This window comes from Pongo abelii, chromosome 12 (assembly GCF_028885655.2).
Source record: "Pongo abelii isolate AG06213 chromosome 12, NHGRI_mPonAbe1-v2.0_pri, whole genome shotgun sequence".
In the NCBI taxonomy this organism is placed as follows: domain Eukaryota; kingdom Metazoa; phylum Chordata; class Mammalia; order Primates; family Hominidae; genus Pongo; species Pongo abelii.
Window position 1 is genome coordinate 77,371,520 of NC_071997.2, and position 19,085 is coordinate 77,390,604.

At 36.4% G+C, this 19,085-nt stretch overlaps 1 protein-coding gene and 1 non-coding gene across 11 annotated transcripts in view; both read left to right on the plus strand.

Annotated features, from left to right (window-relative positions):
• The window catches only part of RTN4 (reticulon 4), a 179,664-nt gene that overhangs the window by 120,356 nt on the left and 40,223 nt on the right, over positions 1-19,085 (plus strand). For 5 of the 10 annotated variants that reach the window (XM_063713267.1, XM_054546298.1, XM_054546324.2 and 2 more), the window contains 2 exons: positions 3,304-3,360; positions 4,034-6,436. The exons of 2 other annotated variants lie outside the window; for them this stretch is intronic. In XM_063713267.1, coding sequence (XP_063569337.1) covers positions 4,039-6,436 — 2,398 coding nt within the window. In that variant the 5' untranslated portion in view covers positions 3,304-3,360; positions 4,034-4,038. Of the gene's footprint in view, positions 1-3,303; positions 3,361-4,033; positions 6,437-12,088; positions 16,073-19,085 lie in introns of those variants that run through there. 3 more of the 10 variants (XM_054546333.1, XM_063713268.1, XM_054546313.1) reach the window with 2 other exon arrangements.
• LOC112132243 (U6 spliceosomal RNA) lies at positions 16,974-17,077 on the plus strand. The gene has a single exon (XR_002914038.1). It is a non-coding gene; the product is annotated as a U6 spliceosomal RNA (small nuclear RNA).

The following is a 19,085-nucleotide window of genomic DNA, read 5'->3' on the forward strand; positions in this document are numbered from 1 at the left end:
GAGTCTTCTGCTGTGCACATGCAGCGTAGTATTCACCCAGAGGTTTAAGAGGAACCCCTATCCAGATTTTTGGAGCTCCTTTTCTGTGAGGCTTTTCTTTGTATGTTACCCTGTCCCACAAATTCCAGACAACTCCTCAGCCTCCTCAGCTTAGCAAGAGTGCGGTATTCTTGGGCTTCTTTCTGTACTGTAGACCAGAATGTGCCTTCACACAGAAAGCAGGGTAGTCATCTTGCAGGTTTCCCTTTTCTCAGGATTCACACTGCTGTCCTGCCTCTTGTCCAGTGTCTCAAGATAGTTGCTTCTAGTATTTTGCCCATATTTTTAGTTGCTTATATTGGAAGAATTAGTCTGTTGTAATTACTCTCATAGCCAGAAGCAGAATTTCTATGGTTTTAAAATGCAGGTTTTTTCTAGTATTATAATTAGAAATGATTTAAATGCCTCTTTTCTCATATGTGAAATGGGGGTAACAGTAGTACCTACCTTTACAGGGGAGTTTTGAGAACTGAATGAACATCTGAAACAAATGTGCTGGCTGAGCACAGTACCTGTCCCACATTAATGTTTCTATAAATGTTGTTACATTGTAAAATAGAAGCAATTGATCAATGCAATATTTCTGCTAATTACAAGGTATTTACTGGATGACGGTTTACCTTGTTTCAGGAGAACAAACTTGAAGGGCTGATACAGTAAGAAGGATTGCACCAGTTGCACTTGTACATAAATACATCCTTCAGAAGATGAAGCACATTTCATACTTTGAGGAAGCCTAGCCAAAAAATAATAATAATAAAGCACAAAGACTTGGGAATTAGATGTTTTTGAATTCTGACCCTCTGGCCTCCTAGTTCTGTGACTTAGGGCAAGTTGTTACTTCTTTTTTCTTTCCCTCTCCCTCCTTCACAACATTTTGAGGTAGGTACTGTTATTATCCTTATTTTACAAATTTCATTAGGCACAGAAAGGCTAAGAGTTACACAGTTGTAAGTGATAGATTTGCGATTTGAACTTAGGCAATTCAATTTCATGATCCATGATTGCTTTATTAGGAGTCTGAGCTGTATTCTTGAAGTCCCAGAAGATAGTTAACTATTCTGGATTTTTTTTTAAAGAGCTTTTAGAAATGTAGTACTTGTTTTATGGTTAACTGGATCGAATCCCATTTTACAAAATGAAGATTTTTCTTTTTTTCTTAAACATAATGAATCTTTGAAATACCAATTTGAAAACTTTTTTACTTAGAAAAATTCCAGGAATATAGTTTCTATTATAAAAGATGATTGCACTAGGTAGGAATAAGAGTACAGTACATTAAAAAAATACTTTAAAATTATGGCACAAATTTAGATGTAGTTTGTTTTCCCACTAATTTTAACAATAATATATGTTTCTAGTTCACTTTCCAGATAGACCAGCCTCTGAATTAGTGGCTTTTAACTATATTGTCTAGATAAAAAAGGCAACCATTTTGTTAAGAATTGGTTAACTCTTATTTTGATGGAGCAGCTGTGTAATTATTTGGTTCTGCTCTTTGACCCTCAAAGTTTGGTTTTATACAAGCTAATAATTCATTATTTTAGCTGAAGGGAACTTTCCTTCATTTTACAAATGAGAAACTGTAATTTAAGATCACATAGCAAGTAATCTTTTAAAAATGTGTACACATATATATGCACTTTATTTAAAAATCTTATAAGCCATTATGTTACTCCTTTGACTGGATAGCACATCCTACCTAGTGCTCTAGGTTGGAGGAAACCCTTTTAAACACACATCATAAATTTCCCGTCATCACCCTCATCTAGGAATCCTTTAAATATGACATCCTGCCCAGTATATATTTATCTAAAATGTATAAGACCTTGTGAAGTTAGCTCTCCTAATTCATTAAGGGTAATATGCTTGGAAGACAAGTCCGTATTCATGTTAGCTACATCTCTTGGATTTTTATCTGTTTTGATCAGCCTTGTCTAGCTTGTCCATCCAGATGAAATTGTCTAAATTTATTAGGTTCTCTCTGTTAAAGAAATATCACCTTCCAGTCATCTCTCAGGCTGTTTCAAATTGTCTGATGGTAGAGGCCTTTCTCTAGTGTAAACCATAGAAGATCTTTAGCTTAGGATCTCCCAACTGCAGGTACAAGATGACATTGTACAAAGTTAGTATTACCAATATAGAGTGTATTAGTTAGCTTGGGCTGCCGTAACAAAATACCATAGGCTGGGTGGCTGAACAGAAATTTACTTCTCACAATTCTGGAGGCTGGTAAGTCTAAGGTGAAGGTGCTGGCAAGGTAGATTTGTTTTTGAGGCCTCTTCTCCTGGCTTATAGGTGACCACCATCTCACTGTATGCACACATGACCTCTTGTGTGTGCCTGGGGAGACACGGAACACGACAGCAAGCTCTCTGGTGTCTCTTCCTGTAAGGGCACTAATCCCCTTGGCCCAGGGCCCCACCCTGACTGCATTTAACCCTAATCACCTCCCAAAGTCCCCATCTTCAGATACTATCACTTCAGGGGTTGGGGCTTTAACATGAGTTTTGGAGGAAATATAAGCATTCAGTTCTGTAACATACAGTGATTAAGGAAATGGGCTCTGGAATTGAATTGCCTTAGTCTCTCACTTACTAGTTGTGTATACAAATAACAAGTAGCCCTCACTTAGGTTAATTTTAAACAAAACCAATAATAGTGTCATCCTAAAGGCAGTTAATTATTTTTTTTTTTGTATTTTGGACTCTGGCATTTGGACATTGGCACAGGACTAGTGTCTTCAAAGAACAGTGTACAATGATTGTAACAACTTAGAATGTAAGAGAAAATGCATAATTCTTTAAAAGTGTTTATCTAAATTGAATATATGCCAGTAACAAAAGATTAAACATTTGTAGTTGTTAATTGTGTTCAAATTCAGCTTTTTATTTTTGGCCTGAATAGAACAAGACAGTTTACCTATGTGAAAACCTGAGTGAAAGCTTTGGATGTGGTATGTTAAGTAGAACAGTATTTTAAAGCCACTTTGATTCATAAGTTTCTTTAACATAAACAGGTTGTATTGCCTCTTGAAAAATGATAGGTTCTATGGATAACATTTAATTAACTTTATAATATATATGATGATTTAACCTGATTTAATGGTACTACTTTTTCTGACTTCCTTTTGATTTTGGCCCTTTCTCTGTAAAGTTTTTTGTTAACTTATTACAAACTGAACCCTGGCTTGCTCCTCTTATCTTTAGTCTCCTTTCAATCTGTCTTTATTTCTGCTGAGGTTATATTCTATTTGTTTTTCAGATGAGACCCTTTTTGCTCTTCCTGCTGCATCTGAGCCTGTGATACGCTCCTCTGCAGGCAAGTTCTTTCTGCCAGCCTTTTATCCTCTCTGTATTCTAACTTTAACTCTTTAGTGTGTTAACTCTATGCAGAGTAGTTTGGGTTTACTAAAAATTAGCATGGTTCCAAGAATGTTTGTCTACTGGAAAAGTTGAAATTTGCATTTTATATGGTATGCCCAAGGGAAAAATGAGCAAAATCCGATGAATACTTGGAAGTACATAAGGAATTCTTGGACCCTTGAATTACATTTACATATTTACCATTCCCTTTCTCCAAATACAGTTTGAGTATAGCCAGAAAGGCTTTCCTGTAAATAAATACCAGTCTGTGGCATTTACCCAGTGCCCCTTCTTTCCTATACTGTCACTCAAACTCTTTTCACAGATATTCTTCTCTTCTCTAAAACTAGCTATTAGTATCTTAGTTGATAACATTTGAGGTTTACTCAGACTTGATTTGTCTTTGCATAGCATGTAATTGCCTCTATAGCCATGCACATGTTATATTTACAATAGCTTAATCAGTAATGATTCAAGTCTACTCTATTGTTAACTTATTAATTGCTATTAACATTTCATTTTAGTAAACAGTAAGTCTTTACTAACACTATTTTGAATCTGTCATAAAACTTGAATTAACTCTGAGAACACTGGCATTCTCTAACTTTCCTTTCTGTCCATGGTCACAGAAAATATGGACTTGAAGGAGCAGCCAGGTAACACTGTTTCGGCTGGTCAAGAGGATTTCCCATCTGTCCTGCTTGAAACTGCTGCTTCTCTTCCTTCTCTGTCTCCTCTCTCAGCCGCTTCTTTCAAAGAACATGAATACCTTGGTAATTTGTCAACAGTATTACCCACTGAAGGAGCACTTCAAGAAACTGTCAGTGAAGCTTCTAAAGAGTTCTCAGAGAAGGCAAAAACTCCACTCATAGATAGAGATTTAACAGAGTTCTCAGAATTAGAATACTCAGAAATGGGATCATCATTCAGTGTCTCTCCAAAAGCAGAATCTGCCATAATAGTAGCAAATCCTAGGGAAGAAATAATCGTGAAAAATAAAGATGAAGAAGAGAATTTAGTTAGTGATAACATCCTTCATAATCAGCAAGAGTTACCTACAGCTCTCACTAAATTGGTTAAAGAAGAGGGTGAAGGTATGTCTTCAGAAAAAGCGAAAGACAGTTTTAATGAAAAGAGAGTTGCAGTGGAAGCTCCTATGAGGGAGGAATATGCAGACTTCAAACCATTTGAGCGAGTATGGGAAGTGAAAGATAGTAAGGAAGATAGTGATGTGTTGGCTGCTGGAGGTAAAATCGAGAGCAAGTTGGAAAGTAAAGTGGATAAAAAATGTTTTGCAGATAGCCTTGAGCAAACTAATCACGAAAAAGATAGTGAGAGTAGTAATGATGATACTTCTTTCCCCAGTACACCAGAAGCTGTAAAGGATCGTTCAGGAGCATATATCACATGTGCTCCCTTTAACCCAGCAGCAACTGAGAGCATTGCAACAAACATTTTTCCTTTGTTAGGAGATTCTACTTCAGAAAATAAGACCGATGAAAAAAAAATAGAAGAAAAGAAGGCCCAAATAGTAACAGAGAAGAATACTAGCACCAAAACATCAAACCCTTTTCTTGTAGCAGCACCGGATTCTGAGACAGATTATGTCACAACAGATAATTTAGCAAAGGTGACTGAGGAAGTCGTGGCAAACATGCCTGAAGGCCTGACTCCAGATTTAGTACAGGAAGCATGTGAAAGTGAATTGAATGAAGTTACTGGTACAAAGATTGCTTATGAAACAAAAATGGACTTGGTTCAAACATCAGAAGTTATGCAAGAGTCACTCTATCCTGCAGCACAGCTTTGCCCATCATTTGAAGAATCAGAAGCTACTCCTTCACCAGTTTTGCCTGACATTGTTATGGAAGCACCATTGAATTCTGCAGTTCCTAGTGCTGGTGCTTTGGCGGTACAGCCCAGCTCATCACCATTAGAAGCTTCTTCAGTTAATTATGAAAACATAAAACAGGAGCCTGAAAACCCCCCACCATATGAAGAGGCCATGAGTGTATCACTAAAAAAAGTATCAGGAATAAAGGAAGAAATTAAAGAGCCTGAAAATATTAATGCAGCTCTTCAAGAAACAGAAGCTCCTTATATATCTATTGCATGTGATTTAATTAAAGAAACAAAGCTTTCTGCTGAACCAACTCCGGATTTCTCTGATTATTCAGAAATGGCAAAAGTTGAACAGCCAGTGCCTGATCATTCTGAGCTAGTTGAAGATTCCTCACCTGATTCTGAACCAGTTGACTTATTTAGTGATGATTCAATACCTGACGTTCCACAAAAACAAGATGAAGCTGTGATGCTTGTGAAAGAAAATCTCACTGAGACTTCATTTGAGTCAATGATAGAACATGAAAATAAGGAGAAACTCAGTGCTTTGCCACCTGAGGGAGGAAAGCCATATTTGGAATCTTTTAAGCTGAGTTTAGATAACACAAAAGATACCCTGTTACCTGATGAAGTTTCAACATTGAGCAAAAAGGAGAAAATTCCTTTGCAGATGGAGGAGCTCAGTACTGCAGTTTATTCAAATGATGACTTATTTATTTCTGAGGAAGCACAGATAAGAGACACTGAAACATTTTCAGATTCATCTCCAATTGAAATTATAGATGAGTTCCCTACATTGATCAGTTCTAAAACTGATTCATTTTCTAAATTAGCCAGGGAATATACTGACCTAGAAGTATCCCACAAAAGTGAAATTGCTAATGCCCCAGATGGAGCTGGGTCATTGCCTTGCACAGAATTGCCCCATGACCTTTCTTTGAAGAACGTACAACCCAAAGTTGAAGAGAAAATCAGTTTCTCAGATGACTTTTCCAAAAATGGGTCTGCTACATCAAAGGTGCTCTTATTGCCTCCAGATGTTTCTGCTTTGGCCACTCAAGCAGAGATAGGCAGCATAGTTAAACCCAAAGTTCTTGTGAAAGAAGCTGAGAAAAAACTTCCTTCCGATACAGAAAAAGAGGACAGATCACCATCTGCTGTATTTTCAGCAGAGCTGAGTAAAACTTCAGGTAATCCAATCTATATGCAGTTTTGTGCTTTCATGCCACTTTTGGATTTAGGGAACATTCCACTACATTTTGTGTTTTATGTTTATAGTGTCTCATATGTCACATTGATAAGTCTTCTCTGCTTTTTCAGTTAAAGGTTTTAGTGCTTTTTCTAACTCTCTTGCACTCAGCATTCACCCTTAACTTTTCCACACAGTTGCACTTTTTTATTGCACTATGGAACTATTAATAGAAAATATTTTTGTTTATAAGAATTGGCTTTAGTACCTATTTCTTTCTTTCTTTCTTTTTTTCACTTGTGTTTCTTGATAACATGAAGAGCAAGAGATATTAAAATATTTTCAGATGTGTTTTTGTTATCCCTGAAATTATCATATTTAATTTTTAAAGAACATTTCTATAGCATGTTTTAAATATTTCAATATAATATAGTATTTTTCCAGTGGTAGGTATAAAGTTAGGCATATTGAGTGTAGACATTTTGTTGAAAAGTATAAATTGAGTTATGCTATTATCAATTCTTTTGAAAAGTACTGATTCTCCTTTTTTTCTTTTGACTATCCATTTTCCACATACCTGATTTGCATAAGGTGATTTGCACAAGGTGATTTGCACATGTGCTCTTTATTAGCATTCTGATTTAGCTGCGTTTTCTCTAAAATAGTGATTGTGATAAATTTACTGAATATACTTATGTATTTAAGTGCTGGTGCTTCAGCAGTACAGTCCAGCTCATCACCATTGGAACAGTGGTAGACCAGTTGCTGTAATCTAAGAAAGAGGAGATGATGAACATTCAGGCAGTGGGATGAGCACAGAGACGTAGGACTTGGTGTTTGATGGATAGGGACGTAAAGGATGAGGGGAAGAGGTAAAGATGACCCCAGGAACCCTGGATTTCATTTCTGGCATGTGCACTTGTATGGATGGCAGTATGAGAAACTGAGATAGGGAACATGAGAGATTAAAGTAGGTTTAAGGGGAAGATACAAATTCGGTTTTGGATATGTTGGTATTGATGTACATACATCTAAGATATCCAGTAAGTTATGGATATTATACACATGAAGCTCTTGAGAGAGATCTTGGCTGTATGTGTCTGTCATGGGCTTAGAGATAGAAATTAAAGCCCCAGATATCAATTAGGAAGAATCAAGAGAAGAGGACTACTTGAAGGTGGAAGAAATGGTCAAAATTATCAAATACTAGAGAGGTCAGTTAAGGATTGCAAGTTGGTCAAAAAGAAGGGAAGGTGTTGTCATGACAGTGGCAAATGGTGTGGTGTGCGTGGGCATGGCTAGGATTGAGAAGTGAATGAGACTTGAGTAAGTGGTTATTAAATGTTGATTACTCTTAAGAAGTTTGAGTTTTTTATTGGAGAAAAATTAAAATTTTAGCAAGCAGGAAGGAGAGTATGCAGTGGAGGGAGGACTTTTTTTTTTTTTTTAAGATGGGAAGGGGAAAATCTGATTACAGGTGCTGGCAGAAAGTCAGAAGGGGATGAGGATGTGCTTCCTAGTTCAGGTGGAAGAATTAGCATCAGAGAGAAGGAAGGATACAACTTTGATTGTAGTGAGTGGAAAGGAAAGTATGGGGTATTGATACTGTTAGGGTTTTGTGACTGAAAGTTGGGGGAATTATTTGATGGTTTATGTTTATTCTTTAAAGCAATATGTTAGTTCATTTGCTGGGAATGAACTAGATCATGCCTGGGTGGAAGAGATCTGCAATACCTCTGACTAGGGAAACCAAAGGCATTGTATTAGGAGCCTAATCAAGGTTGAAAGGTGGTCTAAATGGTAGGGTGACTTTTCTTTGACTGTGCCAAACAACCTAGGTATAGGTTTAGGGAAGGCAAATGATTGTATTGATTCAAGGATGTGTTTTGGTAGGTGGGCCCTGTGGAAGGACAGTAAGTCAAGAAAGTTGAGGCTGATAGCAGCAGAGTAATTTGAAGTGATGGACTGTGGCATCTAAGTTGAAGGATGTGAATAGAAGAAGGTAGGAGAGGTAGGAGGAGAGTTAGATGGTCAGTGAACTCAAGGCCCAGATTAGGTTTAAGAACCAATAGTAGTAGGACTAAATACATGCCAGAATGATAGGAGATTGTGGTCAAAGTAAGGGAGAGAAAGAATGCATGCGCAGGAGAGCAGGGTGTGTGTGTGTGTGTGTTGGATGTTGAATTTAGAATTTCAGAGGAATAGCAGTTCAGGTTGATTATAATGGCCAGTGTTAGGCCATGAGGCAAAGGCCTACTATGTAGTCAGATTAAGATTGCTGGAGGTGAGGTCAAGTAAACTATGAGGCCATGATACTGTATTGCACTTCTACCTAACATTGAAGTCACCCAGGGTGATGACAGGACTAGGGGTGGAGAGGAAGACTGGGGTAAGAGTCCTTGGTAAAGGGCAGTGAGGTAACTGGCAGGATGGTAGATAGAAGAAATGAGGAAGGATAGAGAATGACATAGCAGAATAGCCAAGACTTTTGCCCAAGGTCTCTGAAATAAAAGTCTGGAAGCAGCATTGGTGAGCAGAGGGTACTGACCTCCTCACTCCTCCCTTAGGTGTGTAGAATATGAGAGAACGATTTAGCCTTCATTTAGCAAGTTCCACAGGGAAAGCAGTATCCTCAAGGAAGAGCCAGGTTTTAGTGAAGGCGAGGTAAAGGCAGGAATGTTCAGTAAAGAAGTTGAGGATTAGAGGAGCTGGTTCACAGTGGAATGGGGGTTTCAAACAGCACAGTAAAATGGTTTAGGAGGGAACAGTAGAAAGAATGGTCTCAGAAGCCCAGAGCAGCATGCTGATGACTGGATGAAGAGCAAGGAGTAATCGGTGTAGCAACACCTTTGAAGTCTCCCCTCCCCGCTAGTGCTTCCTCCCAAAACTTAAAGCTACTAGCAGTCCTCTGGTAGATGGTGGCCCTTAGGAATTTCAGTATTTCAGGAGTCACCTATTTCTTCGATTGTTTTTGTTAAACCTGGGAAATCTATAGCCTAATAGTTTAGAAGTAAGAAAAGAAAAGGGGGCATTGCCTTTGAAAGCTTAATGGGGATGGTGGAAGAAAGTGTAAGCAATGCTTGGGCATTGTCTTTTAGAATATGTTTATCTCCCTTCTCTGAGAAAATTGTTATTTCCTGCCTTTTTGACTTAGCCTTTTTTGATATTAGTTATCATAGCAACTTACTAGGGAATAGAGACTTATTTAGATACACCCAATATATGTATTCTACAAAAGTTGTGGGAAGGAAACCCAGTATTGCTATAATGAAAACAATATAGGTGACCTGAGGTTTTAGTCTTGGCTATACCACTGACAATCACTTTGTTTCTCTAGATGTCATTTTCCTTTTCTATAAAAGGAAGGGTGGATTAGCTCAAGTCCTTGCAACTTAATAATTTTCTTGACTTGATTATATAACAGGCATCTGTTAAAAGCAGGTAAGTAGTGGCCAGTCACGGTGGCTCACGCTTGTAATCCCAGCTCTCAGGGAGGGAGAGGTGGGAGGATAGCTTGAGCCCAGGAGTTCGAGACCTGCCTGGGCAATATAGCGAGACCCCGTTCTCCACAAAAAAAGGGAGAAAAAAAAAGACAAAAAAAAAATAAGTGTAAAAGCAGGTAAGAGTTGCTTTAGCATGCTTCTATCAAGCACTATACGAGATTTTTTTTTGGCAGGGGGGCAGGGAAAAAGATGAAACTAAGACAAAGTTTTGCCCTTATGCAACTTACAGCCAGCTAGTACAGACACACTGTTGAGGACATAGTTAAACATTGTGATCTGTGTTATAGTGAGGATAGGTACTTACCTATGTATCTTCCTGAAAGTGAGGTTTAAGTGTACTGAAGTAAAATGTACCAAAGTACAGCAGTGGTCTGATAAAACATAAGGGAAGCTCTCTTCTCAGATGACTTAAAAGTTTTATGCCATCTCTAATTATGACATACTTAAGTGTGTTTTTAAAAAAATTCTGGGTCTTATTAATGTATATGCATTTAAACATTAAAAGTATTAAATAATAAAATACTAATTTCCTCAGATCATTTATTATCTCATATGTTCTTCTTTTCTTTTTTTGAGACAGGTTCTTGCTGTGTCGCCCAGGCTGAAGTGCAGTGGTGACATTATGGCTCACTGCAGCCTCGACCTCCCAGGGTCAGGTGGTCCTCAGCCTCCCAAGTAGCTGGGACCAAAGGCTCATGTCACTATGCCCGGCTAATTATTTTTGTAGAGAGGAGGTCTTGCCTTGTTGCCCAGGCTGGTCTCAAACTCCTGGGTTCAAGGATCCTCCCGCCTCTGCCTCCCAAAGTGCTGGGATTACAGGCATGAGCCTCCAGGCCTTTCCTGTTCTTGTTTTCTTAAAATGACATTTTGTAGGCAGAAATCAGTTTTAGTTTTGGGAAGAAAGATTAATTTTGCAAGAGAGATGAATAAGGTATTGTGATGCAGATGGTGCTTTATTAATTTTGGGAAGTAAAGTTTGTCAAGAAACTAATGAATTCTGGTCTTCTTCCCCCCTCCATTTACAAAGAAATTTGTGACAAGCTATATTCTTACTATTGGCATGTAAATACTGATTTTTTTTCTCAGTAATATCAGTGAATGTTCTTGGCATTTCCCCAATGAATGTTCTTGGCATTTTTTTTTTCAAAAATTGATTGGCTATAGATATGTTAATTAATTTCTGGGTTATCTGTTCTGTTCCATTGGTCTATGTTTCTGTTTTTATGCCAGTACCATGCTGTTTTGGTTGCTATAGCTGTGTAGTATATTTTGAAATTTAGTAGTGTGATTCCACCAGCTTTATTTTTGTTCAGGATTGCTTTTGCTTTTTGGAGTCTTTTGTGGTTCCATACAGATTTTAGGATTTTTTTCCTATTCCTGTGAAGAAGGTCATTGGTATTTTATTAGGGATTGCATTGAATCTGTAGACTGCTTTGGATATTATGGCCATTTTTAAACAATGTTAACTCTTCTGATTCATGAACATGGAATGTCTTTCTTTGCATTTATTTGTATCCTCTTCAATTTCTTTCATCATTGTTTTGTAGATTTCCTTGTAGAAGTCTTTCACCTCCTTGGTTAAACTTATTCTGAGGTATTTTTTTTTAAGCTATTGCAAATGGGGTTTCCTACTTGATTTCTTTTTCAGCTAGTTTGTTGTTTGTGTAAAGACATGCAATATTTTTGTTATTGATTTTATATCTTGCAACTTTACAGAATTTACAAGTTTTTGGTAGTCTTCAGGTTTTTCTTTATATAAGATCATGTCATCTGCAAACAGGGACAATTTGACTTCCTCCTTTCTAATTTGGATATCCTTTATTTCTCTCTTGCTCAATTGCTCTGGGTAAGACTTCCCATTTCAGTCTTTATTTGTTATGACATTAGCAGTTTTAAAGAACACAGAGCCTCTCTTCCCCCCTCTTTATAATAGAACATTCCTCCTAGTGGATTTGTCTGATGTTTCCTAGTGATTAATTTGAGGCTATGGGTTCATTTATGATACTGTATAGATGATGATGTGTCCCTCTCATAGCACCACTTCTAGAGTTGTCTGCTGTTCATCAGTCCCTCACTGGTTATGTTAATTTTGACCATCTGGGCAAGATGGGTTCTGATTTCCTTATATTGTCTTTGTTTCTCCCTTACAGATAATAAGCAGTCTGAGGAGTGACACTTGAACACATGGAGATATCCCACTCCCTATCAAAATTCGCCCCCCTGATTTAGTAAACCATTGATGATTCTTGCTTGATCCAGTCTTTACCATGAGAGTTGAAAAATGATTTTAACTCCAGTACTCCCCGTACATTTTTCATTTGACCCTCAGCATTCCTGTTTAAGCAGCAGACCTCCGTTTCCATTAATGAATTAACTAGCTAATTAATTATCAGTATGGATCCATGAATTTCCATTTTCTTTCCAATGGTTTATGATTCATTACTGAACTTTTTTATTTTGGTGGTAAATTATTGCATATTTTGAGGGTTCCTTCACGTAGGCTCAGGGACATGCAACCTTCTTTCTTTGGGGTTGGGAGGGTAACATTTCTTACTTTCTAGCCTAACAAAATATTGTAGGCCTATTTTATGCTTACTGTGTCCCAGCCCTGGAATCAGCCATTTCTCCAAGGATCCCTGATTCCTTTTAATTTAGAATGAAAGGTCATTTTCATAATAGTGAGGTATTAAAGATCAAGAGCTAGATGCTAGTTGTGGTCATTGCTACCGTGGGGATCTTTCCATTTTAACCCTTTCAGTGGATAAAGCTAGGAAATGCTTATATACATACATACAAATAAACATACACACATACACATACATACTTAAGAAATGAGTTCACACAGATACCTCTAATTCTAATCCATTCTCACAGGGTTTGTTCTTTCTTTCCTCATTTCATATTTGTCTCTTCTTTTATAGTGAGAACCCTGGTTCCTAAGACCACCAATACATTATTTATATCCAATCCTTTAATACACCTATAAGAGTTTTAGAATACTTTTTTCGTATCACTATAATAAAAAAAACTTGATAAAAGAGTTCTGGATTGTTTGCAAATCCCTACTCCGCAACCCTGCCTAAGATGGAATGTATATAGTCAAATACATTATTCACAGATTACTTGTATTCATTCTTTTTTCTTTTCCCTCCTTCCTTCTCCCACTGACTAATGGCTATGATATTCATTTGAAATACAATTAGCTTCATTTGTTTCAGTTCTAGATTTTCTTTCTCCCAATTTTAGGTTTTTAACTGAGAATTTTAAAGTGTTGAGAAAAGCTGAATTCCTCTTATTTTATCTGGAAAGGGAAGACAATCATTTATGGAACATCTTCTGACCAACAAGCACTTTCACATATTTATTTCATTTAGGTCTTCACCATAATCTGAAAGAAGGAACCATTTTATAGATGATAAAATCTAAGCCTAAGGATGTTAAGTAACTTTCTCAAGGATACCTGGTAAATTACGTAATAAGCACAATGTTTTTGAGCTTCTGCGGTGTTTCAGACATTGGGCTAACTCCTTAGTTACATTAGTTGTTACCTAGTTTCACAAGAATGAACTGCGATTTCAACTCAGGTTTTGTCCATTCACAGTTATTTCCTGGTTTTGGAATAAGCAGTTATTGTCCTAACTTTAGCAGGCAATCAAGGTGCTGCTGCTTTTATCATATACCTGTTGTGTTGAACCATTAGGCAATGTAAGACATTTCCTGACATCTTAAGATGTCAAGCAAGTTGGTTGCCATCTACATTTTCTCACATATATAGGGATATTGGAACTAGGGTAACATTCTGTTCCTAGTATGTGGAGACTGAAAAACCCCACTTTGGACAACTGCTATCTGTTTATGTTGGTAGGCCATTGGTACAGAAAGGTGCTCATGTCTCCTGTCCAAACTGCTGAGATCTTGACTTAATATATGTTTGTTGGTTGCTTGTCACTAATGCACAGAGAATATTTTTAGTTCGTAATTGAAATATAGATTGTGTCTTGCTGAACTATTGGAACTATTGGTAAGTGAAGTGTAAACCGACCATACGTTGATTATTTGTTCATTATAATTAAACTGTGTAATATCCAGGATTCACCAAGTAGTATGACCACGATCACTACTTTAAAAGGGCTTGTTTGTCCAGGTAAATAATACGAAATTATGCTTTGCAAACTTATATATGTTCATGAATAAGAACTTACATATGTTCATGAATAAGAATTGTTTTGATATTCTTATGACTTAAAATATTTTTCTTAAAAAGTATGTATAGCCTTTGAGTTTTTTTTACTGAAGTACTGTAGATACTAAGAGTTGATATTTTGTTTAAAATATATTTTTATTGAGCAAATAATATTTAGAAAATTTTGATGTAAGTTGGACTTTATTATGATAAGTAGTTAATCTTAACTGGAAGGGTATCAGTAGATGTACAATGTAGCTAAATTAGAACCTGACTCTTGTTAATAAAGGAAACGATTATATTTACTTTTTAAAAAGTGACATTGTTAAATTAGTGAGGATTTATTTAGTGCTTACTGTGGGCCCAATACAGATTGAAAATAAATATGTACCATAAAAAAAGAGATACCTGCTAAATATAATATGGTTAAAGAACTTAATTTTAGGCATTTTACAGACCTGAGTTCTAATTCTGACCCTTTCGCTGATTTAGCTGTATGACCCTTGGCAAATATTTTAATCTACTTGAGCTTCAATATTTTAGTAATAAGGATTTTTTCTAAGGACTTGGTAACTATCAGTGAAGTTAGGGCAACAGTTTATGAAGCAGTCTGACATACAGTACACGCTCATTGTACAAATTTGAAAAATGTAGAAAAGCATTGAGATGAAAAAAATTATAATCATATTACCCAGACATAATCAATGTTAATATTTTAGAATATATTATTCTAGTCTACTTTTGAAGCACATGTGTTTTGTTTTTGTTTTTGTTTTGAGACAGAGTCTCGCTCTGTCACCCAGGCTGGAGTAGCAGTGGCGGGATCTCAACTCACTGCAACCTCTGCCTCCTGGGTTCAAGCGATTCTCGTGCCTCAGCCTCCCGAGTAGCTGGGATTACAGGTGTGGGCCACCGTGCCTGGCTAATTTTTGTGTTTTTAGTAGAGACAGGGTTTCACCATGTTGGCTAAGCTGGTCCAGAACTCCTGACCTTAAGTGATCTGCCCACCTTGGCTTCCCAGAGTGCTGGGATTAAAGGCATGAGCCAGCGCACCTGGCCGCATATGTGTATTTTTAAGAATGTAATAGTGTTTTATGAAATTGGAATCATACTCTATATATTGTTTATAAGCTTTTAAAAACTTTAGCAATGTCTTATATAATGCAAACATTTCCATGTCTTTAAATATTCTGCTGCTGATTTTTTGTACTTAGTGTTCCTTAATATGGATATAGTTTAACCAGTCACTTTGCTATTGTTGGACCCTTAGAGTGTTCCTTTGTTATTGATAAATAATGCTGTTAACCTCTTTATATTTAAATATGTCTTACATATCCCTGAATTATTTTCCATAAATCAATTGGAAATAAAAACCTAGGTTAGTGGGTATGAGCATTTATAAGGGTTTCTATAAAAATTGGCCACCAGAAAAGTTGTACTAATTTTTACCCTTTTATCAGAAAACACCCATTTCTCTACTTTCACCAACAATTCATATTGTTTATTTTTTGATAGATAATATTTTTACATTATACAAAATTCAAAAAATACAGTGACAGTCACACTTCTTCCTCTCTCTGTTGTCCAGCTGCCTAGTGCTCTTTCCTAGAGTTATCTACTATGACTCGTTCCTTAAATATTCTTCTAGACATTCTGTACTAGGTATTTTTTAAAAGCTCTTTACCAGTTGATAGGTGCAAGTAGTATCTTGCTTTTTTGATCTTTGATTATTAGTGAATGTGAACATGTTTGCAGTTTGTATTTCTTCTGTGATTTGCTTGTTCATACTCTTTGCCCATTTTTAAATTTAGGTGTTCATTTTTTTTCCTGATTTTATGAGAGTTCTTTACATATAAAGGATGTAAACTCTTGCGTTATAGTTTTCCCTCAGTTTTCTAAAAGATTTTTAGTTTACATTTCAGTGGACATTTTCAGTTTTCACAAAGGAAAATATATTTTTTATTTACTTATAGTTTTAAGTTTACACTTAATTCTGATCTATTTAAAATTGATTTTGGATTCCGATTAGAGATTATTTTACCCCACGTATTTTTTTGGTGTTAGAGTTGTTTTCCTATTCCCATACTCTGATCTAGCTCCCTAGGGCCAGGCAGCAATCTTACAGAAAAGCCAGAAAGTTAATGTTTGCCAGATTGCCTTCCATGAATTGGGCAATCAACTGTGGACTACGGGTGTTGGTGCCATCTAGTGTTGTAGATGGAAAATCAAGTCTGTGGAATGATCTGTAATTGACTATGTAGAATAAATTCAGTTGGACAGAGAAATTTAGCGAGCTGTGAATATCGTTTTGCACTAACAGATAAGTTTAAAATTTTTATAAACAATTTTGAATATTGACATCTTGTGCCAAATCAAACAGATGCTTTAATCATACTACTATAAACATTATGAAATGACCTTAAAGATTCCCCCTAAACCTGGATACTTAAATGAAGACATTAAAGTTTAAGAAGATCCGTTTAGAGCCTAGTGACTATTAATTCTTGAATTCAGAATTTAAAAATGCGTGCTTGAGGCTAGGTACAGTGGCTTATGTCTGTAATCCCAGCACTTTGGGAGGCTAAGGCGGGCAGATCATGAGGTCAGGAGATCCAGGCCATCCTGGCCAGCATGGTGAATCCTCGTCTGTACTAAAAATACAAAAATTAGCTGGGCTTGGTGGCATGCACCTGTAGTCCCAGCCACTCGGGAGGCTGAGGCAGGAGAATCACTTGAACTCGGGAGGTGGAGGTTGCAGTGAGCCAGGATCGTGCCACTGCATTCCAGCCTGGTGACAGAGCGAGACTCTGTCTCAAAAAAAACAAAAAACAAAAAAAACCCAACAACAAAATGCTTGCTTCAGCAGCACATACTAAAGTTGGAATTATACAGAGAAGATTAGCATAGCCCCTGCACAAGAATGACACACAGAATTTGTGAAGTGTTTCATATTTTTATATAAAAAATTTTTTTTAAATGCTTTGGGTGTTTAAGAATATTTGTATGTTTTAGATTATAATGTATGAAGTTAGCATATTAGTTTTCATAAATAGTGTCCCTTTCAGTTTATGAATTTTAGTATTCATTTTTGGTGCCTTATGTTAAATTTTTTATAGACTTTAAAATGCTCGTTGTTTTGCTATTTTAACTTGTACTGTCATTCATTTTCTAGACTAAAATCTTTTTCCAGTTCTTAAGATTTAATTCAGTAATGTTGAAGTGCTGTAATTTAGTCCATAGAGGGCATTATATTACAGCATATGGTAGGGTTTTAAAAATCGACTCCTTTCAGTAATGAAACATGTTAATTTCATACCTTTGTGTAGCTCAGAATAGTTAAATTTTGAAATAAGCTTAACACTACTGTGTAGCTATAATTGTTTCTTATTTTTTAAAAAACATGCCTATTTTCTGTGGCTAGAAAGTATAAATTATTTTAGCTCTCAAGAGCAGTGTACATAAGCAGTCTCTAACTTTCAGAGTAGCATTTTCAATCCAAATGATTGCTGCTTTCCCACCCTCTTTCCCTTGCATCTCTAAATGTTGTAAAGAAAACGAAGCAAAACAAAAACCTGAGTTTTTCCTGGGTGCAGAAGTAGAGGAAAGAAAGAAATGGAAAGGAAGAATGTCTTAGAATAAGAGCTGGCTGGGGTGGACTTAACACCTTGCATAGCGCTGCCTGTTCTAAAATCTAAAATATAACTTTCTACTGTCTGAAATCTTGCCAATTAGATACCACTCCCCACACCCTCCCCCCCCAAAAAAACCCACCAAAAAACATACACACAGTTTCTGAGGTCATAAAAGAGTTTCTTGTTTAGTAGGAATTGATTTATGCATGTTTCCTACTTAAGAGGTAAGTGCACGAAGGAAACGAGAGTTTGGTTTGAGATGTGAGAAAAGAAACCGTGTAGGTAATTTTAGAGCATATTACCCTTTAGAGCTTATCCCTTCATAAGGTGCAAAGGAAAGACATTATGGATATGTACTTGGGGGAAGTTTTCGTCTTTGATTTTTTTGTCATGCTTGAGAGAAGGGGATACTGGGGACATGGACATTGAGGAGTGGGAAATTGCCAAATATGAACTTGGAACAGTTTATTTCAAAAGTTCTGTGTAAAGGTGATTTTGAGTTCAGGAAAAGGAGAATACCCCTCTTCTCCCCTCCACAAACACACAATATGAAATAGGGCTTAGAATTCATACACACTTTTATTGGCTTGCAGTATAAATAAAGGAGTTTTCTGTGGTCTCTCCTTTGTGAGCCTTTGCTTTTAAGGGAAAAGAGGTTCCTGTGTCAAATAGTCAAAATGCCATTCTGCAAGTAGAGACATATGTGCTCTACTTGAAAATTGTCTGTAAAAGAATTAATTTTTTTTAAAGTTATGTAGTTGAAGGAAAACAAAATAAATGAAGGTAAGTTTTTAACAGATTTATGTCCTTTCTTTATTTGACTTGTTAAGTTGGGGTTCAGTGTGGATTAGGACCTATAAACTATGCAGATGTACATTTTTCTCAGCTGGAAAATAATAGAACTATACAGCAAGGACAATAGTTTGTGTATGAGAGGGGGCAATTCTGTTTAGAAAGATTGGGTTATTGCCTAGAATTGAATGACTTAATATAAGAGCTTTCTTAGATGTGCCTTACTTGTCTTGCTGCTTCTTAGTTTGATTGTTATTTTTAGCATACTGATAAGTAAATAGCACTTACATAGTGCCTACTTTTTGTCAGGCAATGTCCTAAAGCCTTCTATTTTTAGTAGAGATTATATGATTTTCACAATAAACATAGCCCATCTGGCTTTACATCTTTAACAAATTTGTGTCATATCAGTTTTTCAGATTTAAGCACTTTTTTGCTTAACTTGACAAACTTAAGTCTAGTTGAAAAACTTTATAAGAAAGAACTGGGCAAAATGTTAGTTGATTTCCACAAGCTAGTTTTCCTTGTACGCTTACAAAT